This window comes from Bactrocera neohumeralis, chromosome 2 (assembly GCF_024586455.1).
Source record: "Bactrocera neohumeralis isolate Rockhampton chromosome 2, APGP_CSIRO_Bneo_wtdbg2-racon-allhic-juicebox.fasta_v2, whole genome shotgun sequence".
Taxonomy (NCBI): Eukaryota; Metazoa; Arthropoda; class Insecta; order Diptera; family Tephritidae; genus Bactrocera; species Bactrocera neohumeralis.
The window spans coordinates 25,699,406-25,721,307 of record NC_065919.1 but is presented as its reverse complement, the minus strand read 5'-3'; the positions used below and the strand labels follow the sequence as shown (position 1 = coordinate 25,721,307).

Sequence of the window (21,902 nt, the reverse complement as noted above, 5' to 3'; positions counted from 1 at the left end):
TATTTACCAAAAACAAAAAATTCCTAAAATGTTGGGAGCTGAATAATGTTGATAGTAAGACAACAAAATATACTTATCTTTTTCCGTTTCTGAAATAAATAAAATTTATTAATTAATTCTTAAATTACATATGTATATTGAGTTATATAATAAGACGGCAACACTGCTGACTTGCTAAAGTCTTTTAATATGCCAGATCAGAAAAAAGTGAAATTTTAGGGAAATTTCCTTATTTTATTTTACAATTAAATAATAGTTGAAAGTTATATATTTTTTTTTAACTATGAAAATTTATATTAAGTGAAAAAAATTCAAAATATTGCTGCCAAAATATTATTTATAATTATAATAATTTTTTGTATTACCAATGACTTATATTTTTTTTTGGACCTGACAATACCTCATAAATATCCACGAAAGACAACAATGAGAAAACAAAACAAAAGCATTTCACCATTCTAAATAAAAAATTTGTGTTGTGTGGTTGTATCTCAAAGTTTGCCTTGCTAATATAAGTAAAGTTGCACTTTAACTTGTTGAAACTGCGTAGTAAATTGATTTAATACAAATATGAGCAAAAAAGTTGATCATCCAGAGCTGCGTGCACAGTTAGAAACTTTGAACAACAAAGAATTGCATTACAAGTGCGTTGAACATGGCATGAATGTACCAGTTGCCGACTCAACACGCGATGTCATCATACGCAAATTAATAAAATCGATCACCGGTGATTCGAACTTACCTTCGCCCAAGGCCAGTAAAAAGCAAGTTGCTTCGCCAAGTGAGCGTCGTAAGACCGTAAATGTGACCGTGCATGTATCCAGCGATGAGGAAGAAGCGGGAAGACAAAAGCAACGATCCGCAATTAAAAATAAAACGCGCACCCAATCCCCAAAAGGCCACAACGTAACATTTGATTCTGTGCTGAATAATAATCGCAGTAATATAACTGCTACAAAAGCAACAACAGTACATCAAATAGCCAAAAGTGCTGATACAAATGCCAATATCGGAATCGGATTTGGGAACAGGGCAAGAAATGTGCCTCTTGAAGTACATAATCTAAATAATATTAATCACGATATTGATGAAATAGAAATTATTCCCAGTAATCTCGATGATGGATATAAATCTACTTCAACTAATTTGAATTTTAGTCAAACACGTACTTATGGGCAAGATCGGAGAGAGATTCCTATCAGTACCTACAAATCATCATTACCAAATTTGGGATTCAGCCAAACACGCACTCTGAACACTACTCAACAACAAAATGACGCAGAGATACCTAGACAAGGATTCTTTTCAACTCCTCCGGAACATACCATTAATAGACCAGTTGGTTTCTATAGTTCAGGATCCCCAACTAATTCTTTCAATATTGAAAATATGGCCAGTCATTCCTCGACACTTGGTGGTAGTTTGGGAGGCTCATACTCAAAGGATCCAGTATTTAAGCGTCCAACGGCAATTTCTAAATCCAATGTAACTAATACCACTTACAATCAGGCGGATGCACAACGTTTATATCCGCGGTTACCAACTGATTTGCCTACGCCCTCGTTGTACACAGTTTCACCGCCGTCTACACCGGATTCTCAAATGTCTACCGAGCGCGGTCGAGCGCCTTCACTAACAAAGTCAGGTGTGATGACGACTTCATATTACCAGGAAATTACACCTGTAAAGGAAGTAAAGCATTTTGAAGTAGAAAGTGAAGAAGAGCCCTCGATAGGTGGTGGTGGCGATTATAACCGTAGAACAATGCCTGTGACTACGAATTACGATCGAAGCAGCAATGTTGCGGGCATTAAACATGGCTCAGAAGGGCATTTACCTTTTGAACCTCATTTACAGCCCTCTTTAAATTTTTCCTCGCGCTATACGAGCGCGCCTTTAAATAAAGAATCAAATATTCCAAGTAATTTATCACCCAAAGCACAGTCGTCACCAAATGTGAAACGCTATTCAACAACAGCACGTGCAAACACCAGTTACACACGCAGTGTTGACGAACCTGATAGTTGTTCGGATGGTGAACAATTGTCCGGCGATGAGATATATGTACAGGATAGCGAGGAGGAGGAATACTTGGCTGAGGGTAGGAAAATATACAGCAGCTATGGCAGTAATAAAATACAAGAGCGTGTACCATATCGCCGCAGCAATTCAGGGAGGCTAAGCGCATCACCCGGTCCACGTTATAGTTCAGCCGCAATGGGACGACACTCACTGAATCCTGACGACGATGATGATGATGTTAACGCTTCATTAAGAAACTTTCTAACGACATTGGATCGCAAATATCATATTAAACAAATGTTATATATGTTTGCCGTATTCGCACTTGCCGTATTTATATATGTAGTTTTCTTTGAGAAAACTGCAGTTGATGAAGACAGTTCTTGATTTGTAGGCAATGTTAGAAGAATGAAACTACAAACCGGTCGTTATAAATTGCTATGCTAAACCGGCTAGTTCGAAAAGTAGAAAATATTAATTTAAATCTAAATATTCATCTATAAACCATCAAAATTGCTTATATTCAAAATTAGTTGTGTAATTTGTTATGTGTAATGACAATTTAGTTTTTCGTATAAACAAATCTAATTTTTATATACATATGTATGTGATTAAAAAGTAAGAGAAAGAAACTTTTTCGTTTGTCAAATAAATAAATAAATAACAATTTATGTACATAAATCTTAATGATACTCAAATTCAAAAAATATATACATACATATAATTAATTAATCTAAATAACTCAAGGGGAATATTACAGATTTTTTCATTATGTTCTTATTTGCTGCTAATTCTATTTAAGTACATTTATGTATTCGTATTTATCTATGATTGTATGTACTGCACAATATTTATATATTTCGTTTTCGTTCAAAGTAATAAAGCGCTAAGGCGCACACAGAAAGCAAACTGAAATGTGTTTATTATTATTTTAGTATTGCTGACGTCATCGATTTTTTTTGGACTTGGTAATATGCTACTTATACTACGTCATCACAATAGAAGAACTGGTTAACGTTTAAAGCTGAGAGCGAGTGATTTTTGAGTGGATAATTTTTAATTTCCAATTTTCGTGGTGTTATTTATTCATGACCACACATTTTACATTAAAATGCTTTTTGTATGTACAGAAGTTTATACATGCGTATGGATTAATATAAATGTTCTGAAAGAAAGAATTTGGTGAAAGTTTCTCCTATTGTACAAAATAATCAGCGAATCATAAGCATTTACCAAACAGCTATGAGACTTGTACGAAGCTCAAAATTAGAATTTTACTCCCCAGGATGCAAGCAAAATAAATGAATATTTTTAATGCTTTGAAACTCATGAAATACTGCGACGAAATAATGAATATTTATAAAGATATTCCAAATTTGCACCAAACAAGATAAAATAATAAAAAAACGTACATATAAATGTTTAAATGTTCAAAGTTATAAATTTGTTTTATTTTGTAATAAACATTCTTCATTTTATTTTCATAACCTTAAAATGCTTTTGATTTTATATAAATATCCAATTTAATTGTTAATTGTATAAATACATATTTTCTTTTTAACATAAAAAATAGGAGAAAAAGTTCATTATTTAGCCTACTATTTACAAATTGAAATTAGAGTAGAAATTTAGATATCATTAGATTTAGTTTAAGCGGCGTGACACTGTTATGGAAAAGCTTTCGTGTACCCGTAAAATTCTTTGAGCGTTTAGTGTGTTACAGCGTTAAGAGTTTACAGCTAACTTTACAAATATTGTACAAAACCATATCGATTTTCAATTTTGCAAACTGCTATGCATTAAATTAAGAAAATAAAATATATATATCCACAATCGAGAGTACATGCAAACAATGTACACGCACTACTCGTATGATCACATGGCAACATCAACGCATGTTCTTCACACAGACTTAATATTATTACTAATTAAATAAAATAGAAGAGACCTAACAACAAACCGACTAAGGCTAGGTATGTGCTAATGTTTTTTACTCGTAACTTTTGCCTGAGAATTATGGTACGTCTAGTTGAAGTGGAATTTGAATTGGAACGGTGACCCGTGATGGAAGTGTGCAAATGGACTGCCGCCGCGGAAGCCCCCTTGCTGTTGATTTGCCTCGGGATCAAGAGGATCTTGACCCATGTCGAATTGTTTCCGTTTCTCAGGATCAGTCAGTACTTCTTTGGCCGCCGCGATATCAATAAATTTTTTTTCTGCGATCTTCTTCTCATCATCTTTGAAATTATCGGGATGCCATTTTTGTGCCGCTTTTCGGTACGCCTTGATAATTTCTTGCTTGTTGGCGGTTCGTTTAACGCCGAGTATTTTGTAATAATCCCGTCGCTCCGCTTGTTTTTGTAGTCTTTTCGCTTTTTCAATACCTTCCTTAGCACGTTGCAGACTTTCGTCCATTTCCAATGCTCTTTGGTAATCATGGACCGCATCGTCGTACATTTCTGAGCCAATATAGGCGTCAGCGCGTTCACAATATAATTGCGGATCTTTCAATACATCGAGCGCTTCTTTACAATAACTTAAAGCTTTGGCAAACTGTTCGTCTCTTGTATAACACGTGCAGAGAAGTCGCTTAGCCTCGTATATGACCATTTTTTCGTTTTTCTCCTGCTTTAGCACAGACTCAGCAGAGTTAATACAATCTGCATATTGTTTCTCCTCGCGAGAATTCTCCGCATTTGCCAAACTTTTTTCTACTTTTCTAAGCTTCTTATAGAAGGGGAAGCAGTCTTTATGTTCTGGATCAAGATGTAAACATTCACGTATCTCTTTCAACGCATTTGTAGCTTGACCCATTTTGTATAATAACAATGCAATATTATAATAACCTTCTGTGCTGTCTTGTGAGAGTTTGTTCACTGAGCGGAGATCGGATATGGCAGATGGTAGTTCATCTATGGCAATGTAAGCGTCAGCGCGTGCTTGACGGAACTCAATAGACCATGGAGAGATTTCGAGTAATTGTGTAATCATTGGAATGATATTACGTGAATCGCCCCTATACCGAAGATCCTTCACAATTTCCCACTGTTCAATAGCAGCCTCAATCCTTCGGAAATGCTCATTGACACTCTCATTATAAGGATCTTCTTGCAACTGTTGAATGTAAAAACGTGTGAGTAAAAGTTTAAAATTATGCTTGTTTTTGTACTCACCACATGTTCGAAGTCGTCGCTGGCTTGTTCATATTCTCCACTTTTTAAATGCACAATACCACGCTGAATCCGCGCAGCTGCAAAGTCGGGCTTCAATTCCAACACCCGTGTGAAATCTTGTATGGCGAAACGGGCCTTGCCAAGCGCCAGGTAAACGGTGCCCCTTTTGAATAGCGTCAAGTAGTTGTTAGGATCGCCCTCTGCAATAGTAATGATTACCAAGTAAAATAATCAATTACTTCCTATCTAATAAAATTTTGCTACCCACCTACAGCTGCGTGATAATGTGTTAGCGCATCGGCCAGCTGGCCTCTCGCTAAAAACTCTTTACCGAGCTCCAGATGGTTTTCAATGTCAGCTTGATTTGGCACAGCGTCTGCACCTGCAAATGTTAAGGTTATGTTAGAATTAATGTTATCGCTTTTGGTAAGAACATCAAATATAGTTTATTTGCACAGTTGGCATAATGTCAATCAAATTTATGGTATAATTATATAAACAAAAATCTCATACTGCTTTCCTTTATTAAATTATTAAGCCAATGGACAGTAAACATTGATTTCAAGGTTAAAATCCATTTGTGCGTTAACAACAATACTTACCTTCTAGAAATAGTTCTAATAACAACAACAAAACACAAGCTGCCAGCTTTCTTTCTCCGGTGGCGAAAGGTAGCATATCATACAGCGGCACTACCATTGTTGTGGCCTAACTCTAATTTAGCTTCCACCAGTAGTTGTTGTTAAATGTATTTAATCTCCAGATATAATGTATAAGTGATACGTGTATGCTGCCACTTTCTAAATATTCTTTGCTTTGCAGTTTCAACAACTGCATAAAGATACGTATGCTCCCAAAACTTTGATTTGGAGTTTTCTATTGACGACAAATTTTATAACTAAATAGTTTCATACGCCCACTTTATATAAATTTGCTCCCTAATATAATAAATTAACTCTTGTTGTTGTGCTTCTTCTTTGGCTAACGACTTTACCAAATGATTACGTTTAATAAAATAAATACTGCTTAACTAAATTTTTTTCTACTTCTTTTGAGTAGCTTCTTGTCAAACACACGTCAGTCGATTATATTTTTAGTTCCTGCGCAACAGCTCGATGCTGCATGGCTTTAAAAGTTGTGTGCGAGACAGAAATAGTAGGTATACAACTGATTATCCGGCATTAAACAGTGTTGCATTCTTTATGTGGTTCTCGCTGATTGGTTGTTGGAACTTGAATTGTTATCAACTCTGGCGAATTTACCTTTCTCGACAATAGCTGGTATAGGTGCATCACATACTGTTATTTCACAAAGTTATTTCCGGTAAGATTTTTATTAAAACTCTATAATGCAGTAGTAACGACTAAAATAGAAAAATGGGCTGGAACAAATCTATTTGTTTATACATATATCTTTTTGATCTAAAAAGTAAAATATATAAAGTGGAAAATAAGTACAAAACTAAAGAAATTTTGTAATTCTCCACTAAACATTTACTACAGTAATGGAGGTTTTAGCAGATGAGAATTAGTTTAAGTACAAAAATTACTCATATTTTTTTAGAAAAACTACTATTTTCATTTAAAATAATGTTTTATGAATATGATTATGAATGTTTTTATATACACTGGCTGTGTGAACAAAATTCCTTTTATTTATAAACATACGTACATTTGCAATGCAACCTGAGCCAAAACTATTTAAAATCGTTAGCAATTGAAAAAGATATAGAGCGTGGTACCCGCTACTATTTCAATGCTCGCAACTGTATATAAATTACTTACCTTAATCGAATCTTAAAGTAATACAAATTTTTATTTAAACAGTTATTTCATATATTTCAAATTTTCAACAATGTACAATTTATTGTTTCGATCGAGTTTTTTTTTACTTGTGTAAATACATTTCAGAAAGTTTGGCCCATCTGTTTTTGGTGTTACTAATTTTTTAAGTAATAAATTAAAATATGATAAAAGTAATTGTGACTTGTAAAAGTTAAAAAACTAATAAAAATACAAAAACAAAGTAGCTATTTTCAAGTATGAATTAATTATATATTAAATATTTTTACTAAAACATTTGTAAATATTATGGCATTGCTAAAATAATTTTAATTAATACTGATTTTCATAATTTATAATTACATCGTTCTGTAGATGATAAACTAATTTTATAACACTATTTCGTGCCTTTCAGCTTATATTTTTCTTTGCTCCACATCAGTGAAATCCTTTTTTATTTTGAAATAGGACAAATGTTTATTATGCATTTTTGCATTTTTTCTTTTAAAGCTTCGTTACAGAGAACTTTCATATTACTTATAGTTATATTAAAATACGTACATATTTTTTCATAAGATAGGGCATTTTCAAGATATATGTCTGTATATAAATATATTTTTAAATAGTCATAGATTATAAATAATTCTTTTCGGACAATTTTGAGCATTGACAGCACAACTAAAATTTGTTTAATCATTAATAGACAAATATCTGTTATATGTACATACATACATATGTATATATTAATTAAGTTCATTTTATAACAAATTCTAATAGTTTTTTTATAATCTTTAATATATAATTTTACTAATTATTAAATACATATAATATCTATTTTTTACTTGTTTGCTGCAATAAGTTTAAAATAAACTATAAATACATATTGATGATATTTTTTCCTCACGAAATTATATTTTTCCACTAAAAACTACGAGTAATATCATTTCAGAGTTACATTATCACCATCGTTAAAATTCACAAACTACCGCTACAAAATATTGCTATTAATTTCCCTTTTATAAAACTACGGTTATCTAAATAATTTCATAAAATACAATAAATGCTTTTTACTAAATTATTCAATATGGTACCAAAAGAATTGAGCATTCATGCTAGTAGTTGCTCTTAGTCTCTATGTGTATGTGTAAGTATACATAGTTGCTTATGCATGTATGTGTTTCTTTTTAATTTTTGTTTATTTGATCAGTTTTAAATGTGTAACATACATATGTTCGTGTATATTTCCGCTACTGTTTGCGTTAACGGTGAGCCATTGTGTGCGTATTATTGTGTTTGTGCATATCCCTTTTCGTAAATATAAATATATGTATGTGTACGAAGTACACGTCAATGTCATTTAAATTGAAACATTTTCTTTAGTGAATTCCCTTGAATGGCTTCTAGTTGTGGAACAACTGCTGCAGTATTCTTATTTCAATATAATTTTCAAGGGTGTAGATGGAATTAATAAATATTTACCCAGTGCATAATGTGAATCCAATTGACTGGAATTTTATGAGCTACTTTTAAGTAGTCCAATTTGAGATTAGCCCATAGAGGAGTGGGGTTAAATATTTTTTGGCCAAAAACTTAATTTTACAGCTTTCAAACTAAGAAATATTGATCAGCAATACAATTTAGAGCTCATATATATTATATATGAGTTAAATAAAATACTGTAAATTGCAAATGAACCACGCTTTGTGAAAAAAATACCATAGGCGAATTTTGCGTTGCATAACATGTACTATGGGCAAAAAATAGTAAGACTTTTTAATTTAAATTTCCGCCGAAAGCCCATTCGTCAAAAAATTTTTTTCTAGTTTAATATGTCTATCAGATACATCATTAGTGAAATTATTCAACAAAGAAGTTCCATTAAATTGTCTGTGAGCAATTAAATTTCTGGTGCTGAAAAGTTCAGAATAGTGGAAAAAGCCTTCGGTGATAGTTATTTGTCGCGAGCAAGTGTTTTTGATTGGTACAAATTATTCAAAAAGTATCGAGAACGCGTTGACCATCAACATCAACTGTTGATCAGCACGTCAATAAAATAAAGGAATTGGTGCTTGAGAATCGACGATTAACAGTCAGAGATCTTATTGGCATCATTGGAATATCGGAAGAATCAGTGAAAACCATTTTGAAAGACCATTTGGGCATAAGAAAAGTGAAAGCACGAATCGTTCTAAAATCACTAAATTTTATCGAAAAACAGCGTCGCGTTAATGTCTGTGAAACAACGCTTTCCGACTACCGGGATGTCAGGAAACATATTATTACTGGCTATGACCATTGGATCTCTGCTGGACACCTGGAAACAGAGGATCAATCGATCGAATATCATGACAAATGTGAGCCAAAGCCGAAAAAACCATGTCAAAACAGGTCAAAAATCATGGGTATGCCGACAGTTTTCTTCAATTATCGAGGTGGCCGGTCAAACCGTTAACAAGAAACACTATTAGTGTGTTATGCGTTGTTTGCGCGAAAGCTATTCGTAAAAAGAGACCGAATTGTGGGTCGATAACTCTTAGATTTTGTACCACGATGATGCACCGTCGCATGCATTGATTCTTCGTGAGTTTTTCGCCAAATTTTCAACCAATATCGTGCCGCAACCATCATATTCGCCCGATTTAGCTCTGTGTGACTTCTGGCTAGTCAGCAAACTCAAAGCACCGCTCCGGGGAAACCGTTTTGAGTCAATTGAAGACAATAAACGTGAATTGCTACGCGCATTGAAGACCGCAAATTGACTTTAACAACTGTTTCGAGAATTCGAAAAAACGTTGGCATAAGTGTATTGGTACCAATATGCATTACTTTGAAGGGGACGACATATATTTTCAAGAATAAATTAATAATTTTAAAATTATGAATAAAGTCTTACTACTTTTTGCTCAGTAGTAAATGCATATAAAATAATTCTAGTCCATCTACTGTTCATATAGCTGTTCTTCAAAGGCATCCAAATTGTAATCCTCAAGATTTGTTGTCTCCGGATCATGCTTTTTCATCATATGAGCTGAAATGAATATATTTTAAGCTCGTACAGTAATGCATAGCCGCTTTTATGAATAACTCACTTTTGAATTTCATGTGCGTAACAAAGTTTTCGCCACACAAATCGCAGCGGTAGTAGGTATCGCCCGTGTGAACTCGTTCATGCACACGCAGTGATTTCTCAAAGAGGTAGGCACGTCCGCAGATCACACATTTGAAATTTTTCTCAAGAACTACAAAAAGAAGTAAATTATAATAAAGCATAGCAATCGTGATAAGTTTAATATAAACATATACATAGTATATTAATGAAGAAACTTTAACTTTGTTCACATTGAAGCTTTAAGATTCCACACAAGAGATTGATTTTGAACGGTCCGATTATATGGCACCTATGTATATGCTATAGTGGTCCGATCTAAACAATTTCTTCGGTGATTGTACCATTGCTTTGAAGAATGGGTTAGGTTAGGTTAGATGACTGATCGAAGATCGCACGTGGACTTGTATATGTAGTTCTTTGTGAATCCATAAAAAAGAAGAGCTCCTGTGTTCGGCCTTATGATAAGCAAAACGCTTAGTAGCCGATACAAATTCGCAGAGAAGGAGCCGCCGGAGTTCGGTTTGGTAACTCTATGATCTAGGTGATCCAGTATGAAGTCAAAGCGTGTGAGGATATTCGAGTGTTCAGCCACGCGTTCTTGTAAGAACCCAGATTCTCTGAGTCTAATAGCCACTTTCGCGGCCATACACCTTCCGGCGATGTCTACGGGCACTATGTTCAAAATGGCGTTAATTGCCATGGTTGGAATGGACCTTAGTGCACCACACATTTTGATGAGCGCCACCTGTTTAATGCTCTCGAGTTTCTTTGCAAGGGTGGTTTTTCTAGAGCCCTCCTCCACATAAAAACACTATAGAACATAATGGGGTTGACTATAGTGTCATAGAGCCAGAGAACCACTTTCGGTGAGAGACCTCACCTCTTGCCAATGACTCCTCTACAGCAGTATAGGGCAATCGATGCTTTTTTGCTCTCTCTTCGATATTCGGCTTCCATGAAAGCTTCCTATGCAGGATGAGCAGAGGTGCCAGCGGGATCTTATATCTTCTAGTGAATAAACCCATCTCGGTTTTACTTGAGTTAATGTCGAGACCACTTCCGACCGCCCAGTTTGTTACGACGCTGAGATACCCTGCGTCAACTCGTACACGGTACTCAAGAACTTTCCTTTGATCATAAGTGCAATATCGTCTGCATAGGCAATCACCCGGCCGCCACGATCCTCAAATTTTGTAAGCAGGTCGTTAACGTCCTGAATCCATAAAAGAGGAGAGAGAACTTCATCCTGTGGGGTACCCTACTTACATTTGGTAGCGCGCGCGTTTTGCCCTATTCCGTTTCAATCGCTCTTTCGTCCAGAACGACTGCCTCTGGCAGCACGTGGTTGAAAGCTCCCCCAATATTAAGGAAGGTTCCAACAGCGAAATCCTTAACCTTAGTGCCACGATAGTATGCAGGGCAGTAAAGTCCTTGCTTTGAAGACATCTAAAGTTTTTGCTTTGAAGACATCTCGATAAAAAAGGATTCTATACAAACACATCAATTTGATCATTCAGTTTGTATGGCGATTCCGACAAATAAGCAGCTTCTTGATTCCACCTCAAAAAATTTCTGATCGATATCACAAAAACTGAGGTACTAGACGCACGGACAGACGTACATAGCAAAATCGACGCAGCTCATCATGCTAATCATTTATATATAATATATACATTATAGGGTCTCCGAAGGTGTTACAAACTTCATGGCAAACTTATATAACCTACCCTGACAAAAAAATAACACTTTTTTCATAAACAATGTGGCAGATCTCTCTATTACAATGCAATTAACAAATGCAAAAATATGAGGTAAAAGGCCGGTCAAAACCCCTCCTAATAACAGCTTTTAATTTGATATTTTGATCAGAGAGGTGGCTGCCATCTTTCTTGTTTTTTTTTTTAGCAAGTAAGGAGAGTTTAAGCTACTAAAAAACTTATGGAGTGCAATCGGCTAGCTGATAGATAATGGGGTTGCAAGCCAAGAATTGGCAGGTGGTTGTACACTATGATCGTGAACCGATTATCGCATATGAGCGGTGGCTTGGACGTATAAATTGCCATATTACTTATTTATTGGAGAATGTGATTTATTGAATGTCTGCAATTATTTTCAATACAATTCTTCATTTGCAGTCGGCCACCGGAATGCATGTATACGATATGCGCTTAAACGTTAAAATGATCAAAGACATTTTCGGATAATACGAATGTACACTGATTCCTATTCTGATGGAGAAATTTATGAACAAAATTTGTCAATTAAACCCAAAATAATTTAGAGGAAAACCGATATAATTTCACTTATCTATTTGAAATCAGCCAAACAGCCCTCATTACTCACCTTCATGGCTCCGCTTGTGCTGATTCAGCACATATTTCAGGGCAAATCCTTTGCCGCATACATCGCAAATGTTCGGCTTCTCGTTCGAATGCGTCTTCATGTGCCAATTCATATCCTGCGCACGCTTGAAACGCTTCGCACACGACTCCACCGGGCATTTGTGCGGTCTGCCAATACTTGAATGCACCGCCGCGTGTCGCTCCAACGCCGATTTCATATTGAAACGCTGCGCGCAAATATCACACTGGAAGATTCCACTATAATTCTTCTGTCGCTTACTGCGCACCACTCGTTTATTGTTCGCTATTAGCAGCACGGAAGACTTCGGCCTTTCAACATGTTTGCTACGTATGTGTTCGCTCAGCTCGCGTTCATCTTCGTAGCGTTCTCGGCAGAGCATGCATTCGGTGCGTTCGATGGTGGTGAGGTTCTCCAAATGATTCTCCAGCATGTGTATACGCTTCTCCAGATACGAGGCGAAAACTGGGTAGATATTGCATAAGAGTTAGGTTACTTTTTATTGCACCGACTTGAAATTTAAGTAAGTACACAAATATTTGTATGATTGCTGCTTATGATATGAACAATATGGGAATGGCTGGTGATGGTTGTTTTTGTGTTGGGAGTGATGTAAACTTTTTGTTTAAGTGTGTATTCAAGGTAAGTGCTGCATGACTAAGTTATCTAGGTTCTATTTCTAGCCTCAGGATTTCTTCACTCTGATCAGTTTCGTAAATTTAGAAAGGATTAGGACAAATTGGTCATAGAGTTATGTAAAAAGTTAAAAATAATAACTTTTCTTGGAAACACCCGTTATTTTCAGATGTGACGGCGCAAAAACAAGTTGCATTTTGTCAGATTTTTTTGGTTGCATCAGAAAGCAAAATTTATAAAGAGCAAAAATGTAAAAAACTCAGGTCTTTCTGAAAGTAAAATTGATAAATTTAAATATAAACAAGAAAAAACGTTAACTTCGGCTGCACCGAAGCTAATATACCCTTCACAGGTACATTTCTTTTAGTAACTATGTGTTCAGTTTGTATGGAAGCTATATGCTATAGTAATCCGATCTGAACAATTTTTTCGGAGATTACATTGTTGCCTTAGAAAATAATCTGTACCAAATTTGGTGAAGATACATTGTCAAATGTGAAAGTTTTCCATACAAGAACTTGATTCCGATCGTTCAGTTTGTATGGTAGCTATATGCTATAGTTAACCGATCTGAACAATTTCTTCGGAGATTACATTGTTACCTTAGAAAATAATCTGTTCCAAATTTGGTGAAGATACATTGTCAAATGTAAAAGTTTTCCATACAAGAACTTGATTCGGATCGTTCAGTTTGTATGGTAGCTATATGCTATAGTTAACCGATCTGAACCATTTCTTCGGAGATTACATCGTTGCCTTAGAAAATAATCTATACCAAATTTGGTGAAGATACATTGTCAAATGTGAAAGTATTCCATACAAGAACTTGATTCCGATCGTTCAGTTTGTATGGTAGCTATATGCTATAGTTAACCGATCTGAACAATTTATTCGGAGATTACATTGTTACCTTAGAAAATAATCTGTTCCAAATTTGGTGAAGATACATTGTCAAATGTATAAGTTTTCCATACAAGAACTTGGTTCGGATCGTTCAGTTTATATGGCAGCTATATGTTATAGTGGTCCGATATCGGCCGTTCCGACAAATGAGCAGCTTCTTGAAGAGAAAATGACATTTGCAAAATTTCGAAAGGATATCTTATAAACTGAGGGACTAGTTCGTATATATACAGACGGACGGACGGACGGAGGGACAGACAGACAGACGGACATGGTTAAATCGACTCAGCTCAACATACTGATCATTTATATATATACTTTATAGGGTCTCCGACGCTTCTTTCTGGGTGTTACAAACATCGTGACAAACTTAATATACCCTGTCCAGGGTATAAAAATTTCATTATCCTTAATGTCTATGTAACGATAAATGAAAATTGCGAGAGTAGTAGATATAGGAGGATGGAGTCATGTGTAGAAGTTTACGCCGGTTGATGTCCTCGTAAAAATAAAGGCTGACATCACCGCCATTTAAGAAGTGCGATGGATGGGACAAGAACTGAGACGAGTAGGTCCTTGTGGCATTTACTAGAGTGGCCATATAAAGAAGCGCAAATTCGGTGTGGGATTCGTGATGAGAGAGAGACTCTGTCGCCTAGTCTTGGCACTCATACCGGTGGATGAATGCCTAGCAACAATCCGCATGGAAGAGAAGTTTGTGAAAAAAGATGGCCTCTAGAGCGCTTGGAGCGCACCTATGAAAGCTGCCCAAATCGTGCTTGGCGACTTTTACGTCAGGGTGAGCAAAGAAGGTAACATCTCCAAATGGGTTGAAGCTGATCGACTTCGCCGGGACCCGAAATATGGTTATATGTAATACTAGATTCCAGCATAAGAAAATTCATCAAGCTACCTGGCAGTCTCCGACCAATCACGTTGTGATAGACGGAAGACACGTTTCCAGTATTTTAGCTAACGTCAAGAAGCTGCAATCATAATAGACAGCCGAACGATTTCCAACTCGACTTGAACTTCTGCTCTCTCAGAGCACTCGTCAGAAACTCGGTATAAAGGAACTGTGGAACGGCATATCAAGCTTCTTACGTACAGCTGCAAACGAAACCATTGGTTTTCGGAAAATACTAAAGAATACGCAGAGAGAAAACAGACTGCCTACCTCGCAACGTTACAATCGACTACAACACGTGTGGGTTGGGATAGATACCGAGAGCTGAAGAGGAAAGCGAGATGCATTTACAGGCAAAAAAAAGAGAAAGACCGAAATGAATGAGAATCATGAGTCCGACAATGTTAATGCTCGAAAACTCTACGAAAAGACGCTGCGAGTAACAGAAGGTTTCAAGACCGGAGCTTACTCTTGCAGAACCCTAAGAGGTGATCTAGTGACTGATGACCAGAGCATACTAAAATTAGGGAGGCAACAATTCTCACAGCCTACTGAACGGCAGTGAAAACATAACACCAGGAGATGTCAAACCTGATTCCCCAATCGATGACGATGTACCAGACGTTCCATTGCCCGAGCATGAAAAAATTCGTATAGCAATTACCCGTCTGAAGAAAAAGAACTATTCAAACACGGCGGCGAAGAACTAATAAGGAGCATGCATCAGCTTCTTTGTAAAATATGGTCGGTCGAAGGCATGCCCAACGATTGGAATTTAAGTGTGTTCTGCCCAATCCACAAAAAGGGAGACCCCACAATCTGCGCCAACTACCGTGGGATAAGTCTCCTAAACATCGCATATATGGTTATATGGAGCATATTTTCTGAAAGATTAAAGCCCACCGTCAACAAACGGATTGGACCTTATCAAGTTGGCTTTAAGCCTGGCAAACACATCAGCTCTTCGTCGATTTTAAAGCTGCTTTTGACAGCACGAAAAGATGCTGCCTCTATGCCGCTATGTCTGAATTTCGAATCCCCGCAAAACTAATACGGCTGTGTAAACTGACGTTGAGCAATACCAAAAGCTCCGTCTTGGAGAGAAAAAATATGTGGAAATTGTCAGACAGATATTTTGAAAACTGAAGTGTGAAAGTTTTCCGATCGATATTTCAAAAACTGAAGGACTAGTTCGCGTATACTTATGTAGACAGCAAGACCAACAGACAGGCGGACATAGCTGAATAGACTCACCTGACACTGATCGTTTATACATACATACACACATACTTGCATATGTATATTTTATATTGCCGCCCCAATCTCAATATACCCTCTTCAGAGTACAAAAACTTAAAGCAAAGATTGACTTCACTGATTGTTTGAAAATTAGAAACGATATCAAGGTGACTTGAAAAAAAAACTATATAAAACTGCTATAAAATTTGTGTGTTGTAAATTGTTTCTAGAGATCTCGGATAAAAAGTTTGGAAAGTTTTGAGGTTTGAGTCATGTAAATTTTAATATCGTTTAGCAGAATCTTTAATATTTTATGTTCAAAAAAAATTATAATAATAGATAAAACTAAATCGTCAAACGCTTAAAGCAAAAACATGATTAGATATTGGGACTCCGGATGACACAAGCAAAATATTCAATCGAGTTTTAGAATTTTTCATCAGGATCCAGATGCAGATTTAATATTTTTGTTTTTTCAATATGTACGATAAATTCACAATTGTTTTACCGTTATGCTCGTACATATAAATAAAGCCGTAAATCGATGTTTCAAAGTGCACGGGGCAAAGTTTCGGCATGCAAAATGCATATGTACATAAATATTTGTAAATAATACATTAAAGAAATATAAAAAATGTGATTATTACATAACACAGAATGATTATTTTTACCGTTGTCTATATTTGAAACGAAGTTCTATACTATTCTCACTGCAACTGTTTTCAAAAATGTATCCTTTGTGTTGATAAAAAGTTGCGTACACATACACGCACACATATGTGATGAACGGTAAATGAATTTGAAAAGTATGTATGTATGAATGAACGTATGAATGCAAAATGTTGTCTTAAATGAGTTGCGAAAGCCGGGTAAAGCTTTGCTTACCCTCAGTGCAGTGGCCGCACTTGTATGGTTTTTCGCCGCCATGTTGCCGATACAAATGCCAACGCAAAGTTTTCAAGTGAATGAACGCTAGGGAGAGATTTTTATTTGAATAAAAAGTGAGAATAAGTGGTGCATATATATGTATATGAACAATGATTATACGATCCTCCGAAAAGTATCTTTATTTCTTAACAACCCCATTGTCAAGCTAGACCAAATTATTTTATCTTTACAAGCTTTAAAAAAGGCAAATTATTGTACATGAAGATGAAACTTGAGATTTTTTTTGGCAAGAATCGGAGAAACTAATATTCATTGTAAATAAAATTTTAAATTCCTTACAAAAAATATTTCAATTAAAAGAACCGTAAAAATTGCCAGATCTCCCAATAAACACAGATTCGCACAGGAATGAAGCCAGTAATAAAATATAATAGAGCAAAAAATAATAAGGAAATTCACAATTATTAAATTTTCAACCTTAACGGTTCGTCGAAAAAAAAAAATGTTTACCAACATAACCAACAAAAAGGAATGCGCCGACTGGGCATCAATTGGGTTAATTCAATACAATTATTGGCAATATCTTAAAAACAAATAATTCATTAGCATAATGAAATAATCAACGATTCAGATGAGAGAATAATGTAGTATAAATTTAAACATATAAATATGTGAAGTAATAAATAATATGTTATCGCTGTTATCTAAGATTTTCCATCGTTTTCACAATCAAAGAGCCCCAAATATTTTTTGCATAAGTATAATAACGGGATTATTTATTTTAGCGATGTTTGATTAAAACATTTAGTGTAACAACAACAGCATTACCGTTGCATACAGTTATTCATATGTATACCTATCCATACATATAAACGCCTCATTTCTGGAGGCACGGAGAAAGGAGCAGGAAAGAATCAGTCTAATATTAAGCATACAAATTATCTAAAAATCCGTAATCAATAAAAAGAAGGTCTTAAAGTAAATTTCGACTTTGGTGTGAATGAAAGAAAGCTATATGCATATATGACTAACAAATTTCACAAAATTATTTCTTTACTTACTTTAAAAGCTTCTAAAATACTTTTACATTACATATACAACCAACCAGTTTTTCAGTAATTTTGTAATTTATAACCGCTTAAGTATTTACTTATACATGCGTATTAATTAATTGTGGATAATTTAATTAAAAATGTTTACTTACTTTTACCACAAAACGTACAAAATTCACTATTCCTCACCCCGTTGTGCGTTTCTTCGTGACACTTCAAGTGTCGCTGATTAATAAACAAACGATCGCAGTGACTACAGTGCAACAACAATTCCGGATTGTGCCACTTCATATGGTAGTTAAGACTTTTACGCGAATAGAAACGCTTATCGCAAGTGTCACACCCAAAATCGGTCTCGCTGTGGAACTTCTCGTAGTGATGGCGTAAGTTAAAGCGATCGGCATACTTTTTGCCGCACACATCACACTCATAATGTTTGGCCACGTGCTCGCTTTTTATGTGGACCGTGCGTGAGGCGGCGTCGCGAAAACCCTCCGTACAACCGCGTTGCGGGCATGTAAATGGATATTCGGCGTTGTGCGTGTTTGTTATGTGCTCGAGTAGTGTCTGTTGAGTTTCGAAATGAGTGCTTGGCGTGTCTTTGGTTTTGTGGCAGTATTTACACTCATAAACAATGCTAACATCCGGTGGTTGACCCACTGTATGACTGTAGCCATTGTTCGTAGCAGACGAGTGAAAGACATATTGTGATGCTAAAATAGTATTGTTATTTGTATTGTAGGTATTCGTTGGGAGTGTGACGGGTTCGAATGCTTCCAATACTCCTTCATCTTCTTCATAAAGGTCATTCTCATCTTCAACAGCTTCCGCAAAAGGCACACTTTCTTCGGTATAACCTTCAGGTTGTGACACATTTCCGCTCATTACATTTAAATAGCAGCCATCTTGAGCAAGGACACGGTCCAATGATCTGTCTGCACTTAATGTTGTCTCTGCCTTCTCCTCCACCAGTTGATCATCGAGCGTAAAATCTTCTTCAATTATATCATCTACGTGTAAATGTATTTGCTCGCTTATATCGTCCTCTTCGTGTTCCATTTTTAATTCTATTTCATTTTCGTTTTTATTTCCTTCTTCTACTATTACCTCTTCCACTTCTTTATCGACTGCCATTGTTTTAACAGTTACAGTCGTCACCTTTGTCATTTGCATTTCCGCTTCACTTTGACATTCAACGCCGGCAGTGTAAATGTTAGCTTCAGTTATGGCGGCAGCAGTTGCATTATTTTCGTTTGTTATTGAAATTGTTTTTGCCAAGAAAGACTCTTCGATTGTTTTAGGTGAAACCTCTGTTTGAGCTGCTAAAATGTCATCAGTATACTGTTCGACTCTCTCACACACTCCACTGGATCTAGTCGTTGCCGTGGCGGTGGTGGTGTAATTGTTAGCACAATTTTCATCAAGCATATCCAACATCACTATGGCAGCTGCTGAAGGAGTGGCATTGGGCGAAACGGTGGTGTCAACACCAGCGGCAGTACAATCAACTATTTGGCAGTTTTGTTCGTTATAAGATGAATTCGTTATTTGTCGTTCATTTTCCTCTACAATTCGCAACAGCTGAGCACTTAATTCTTCAAGATTATCCTCGAAGCGGTCATCGTCCATACTTTGTGTTTCGATCTTATCGAATATATTATTTAGCTTCACTTGTGCTTGCTGGCATTGCATCCGAAAGGTAAACACATTACAAAATTTCGAAAAGCAATCGGAACAGATTTTCTGTGGCAATCCGTCGTTGGGTGAAATCTTTTGAAAGCGTCACAAAAAAGAATGATATATTTAATGCAAAGGTTTTATATATTTGTGGGTATTAAATTTTTCCACAATGCGATGATAATAAGTATAGTTAAGTGTATTAATGCGCACTAAGATAACAAGAAAGAAGGGTATCTATGGTTGAAATCATATATTCTCAAAAGTCTTCATTATATTTATGTAGAAGCGGTAGAAAAAGTTTTAGTTTTTGGTTGTTGCGAAAATTCACTTATTTTCGCATATTGGAAAATCTGTTCAGAGATAAGTAAAATTGTTATGTCGTTTAAAGTAGTACGTTAAATAACATCTGTTGTTTGTTTGTAAACAAATAAGAATGTATACATATATATATATGTATATATATACATACATATATAGATATACATATACATATACATAATACTTTTCGCATCACACATAGCAGCGAACTAAGTGCGTCCGAAGAGAAAACGAATAGTCTCTACAGGAGGCGCCCAATATTAAATTAAAACAAAAATCAGAATTATCGACCATTTATTTTCCAATTACATGTTATGTGTCCTCAAGTGTTTTTCTACTATTTTACGGCAACATGATTTAACATATTGGCTAAAACAAATGCTACGCCCTATCGAGCTATAGCGTCTGCCTTAGCAGAACTTATTGCCTACCAGAGTTTCAGTCAATGCATATGGTGAATATCATGTTCTTCAAAAACATGCTAATTTGTGCTTCCATTAGATCGATATATAATATTTGTATACCTGCAAATGCCAATTATTGAACTCCACACGCATCTCTTCAATTTCTCTCGTACAACGCGTTGTGTGAAATAAGTCGAACCATTTGGTTTCGTCCTCAAAATCACATCTCGCACAGGTTCTGCATGTCTCCATCGTAGCACCAACATAAATACACACTATTACTCGCCGTTATTCACGATGCAATGACGCAGTGGTTACACCCTATTATTTCAGCTTGTTGACCGCAAAAGCATTAAGCACACATTTGCATTTTCGTCATCAATTTTACCAATACCAAAATGTTCACCTGTCGGGGCATTTGCACTATTGCTATCCCTAACACTCTAACTATGTACATACAGCATGAAATTTATCACATTAAATTCTACTATAACTTAATTGCTTTTCCGAACGACAAACCTAAAGATTAATTATCATTTTTTTTTATTTATTTATTTAGCACACATTTTTCGCAAAATAGAATATTGCACAAGACACCTGCAAAATTTTCATTGCTGCCACTCGCGCTTCCAAATGCACACTGTTCTTTCTGCTATTTTCACTATTTGCTCCAGCGAATTTTCGCATCTTTACAACTGTCGTCCATTTGTATCTACACTCGGGCGCAGCTCAAATCCTGTGGGAGGAAATCTGTGAAAAAAAAAATCTCATCCCCCACCTCCTTGGTTGGGCATGTGGCATGCTTGCTCAGCATGGTGCTTCGCCATCTCATCGTTCGCAGCGAATTGTTGTTGATTTATCGAAGCATATTTACAGGCGCACATGCAGTCGTCGACCTTCAATGTGTTTACCTTGTGTATGTGTATGCTATTGTACCGCATTTGTTATTGCTTTTTACTGTCTCTCTTTTGTGTTTCTTCGCAAAAAAACAAAACAACAAAAACAATAATAACGCATATGGGAGCAAAACAAAACTGCCGATTAACTAAACAAACATTTGAAGCGCTCAAATGTCACAGCGAAATCGTCCTCCTTGCACACATCTGGAAGGTAGCAGTGCTCATTTTGTAGAATGAGGCCGCTTGTTTACAAACACATTGCGTGGCGGCAAAAGGATGGAAATATCATGGGAGGAACTTTTGAACTTCACTTTAGCCAAAAAATCAAACGATATTCGTGATTGTTTTCGAACAATATGAACAAAATCCAAATTGACTTAAGACTATTATAACGCTAATAAGTTATCAAATATAAATAAAAAATAAATGTTGAAACCTCCCTTTTTTACTGTCAGTTTCAAGAAAATGCAAAGAAATTGTGTATTAAAACTAACATACCACACAAAATTCCATTCAAGTTATTTGTTAAT

At 35.7% G+C, this 21,902-nt stretch overlaps 3 protein-coding genes across 4 annotated transcripts; 1 reads left to right on the top strand and 2 right to left on the bottom strand.

Annotated features, from left to right (window-relative positions):
* Nucleotides 1–444: 444 nt before the first annotated feature.
* Nucleotides 445–2,937, top strand: LOC126751118 (uncharacterized). The gene has a single exon (XM_050461106.1). It carries the CDS (start codon nucleotides 571–573, stop codon nucleotides 2,407–2,409), a length of 1,839 nt encoding a protein of 612 aa, XP_050317063.1. The 5' UTR covers nucleotides 445–570; the 3' UTR covers nucleotides 2,410–2,937.
* Nucleotides 2,938–3,437: 500 nt separating this feature from the next.
* Nucleotides 3,438–6,280, bottom strand: LOC126751123 (dnaJ homolog subfamily C member 3). Its single transcript, XM_050461118.1, has 4 exons — nucleotides 5,798–6,280; nucleotides 5,464–5,577; nucleotides 5,196–5,395; nucleotides 3,438–5,136 (listed from the first exon to the last, which is right to left on the bottom strand). Exons 1-4 carry the CDS (start codon nucleotides 5,892–5,894, stop codon nucleotides 4,048–4,050), a joined length of 1,500 nt encoding a protein of 499 aa, XP_050317075.1. The 5' UTR covers nucleotides 5,895–6,280; the 3' UTR covers nucleotides 3,438–4,047.
* Nucleotides 6,281–8,153: 1,873 nt separating this feature from the next.
* On the bottom strand, nucleotides 8,154–21,033 carry LOC126751114 (zinc finger protein 616). Of its 2 annotated transcripts, XM_050461092.1 has the most exons (6): nucleotides 20,594–21,033; nucleotides 18,224–19,841; nucleotides 17,017–17,103; nucleotides 12,429–12,911; nucleotides 10,066–10,215; nucleotides 8,154–10,004 (listed from the first exon to the last, which is right to left on the bottom strand). In XM_050461092.1, exons 1-6 carry the CDS (start codon nucleotides 20,723–20,725, stop codon nucleotides 9,916–9,918), a joined length of 2,559 nt encoding a protein of 852 aa, XP_050317049.1. In that variant the 5' UTR covers nucleotides 20,726–21,033; the 3' UTR covers nucleotides 8,154–9,915. The 2 variants fall into 2 exon arrangements, with proteins under 2 accessions (XP_050317049.1, XP_050317050.1); XM_050461093.1 differs by lacking the exon at nucleotides 17,017–17,103.
* Nucleotides 21,034–21,902: the final 869 nt, after the last annotated feature.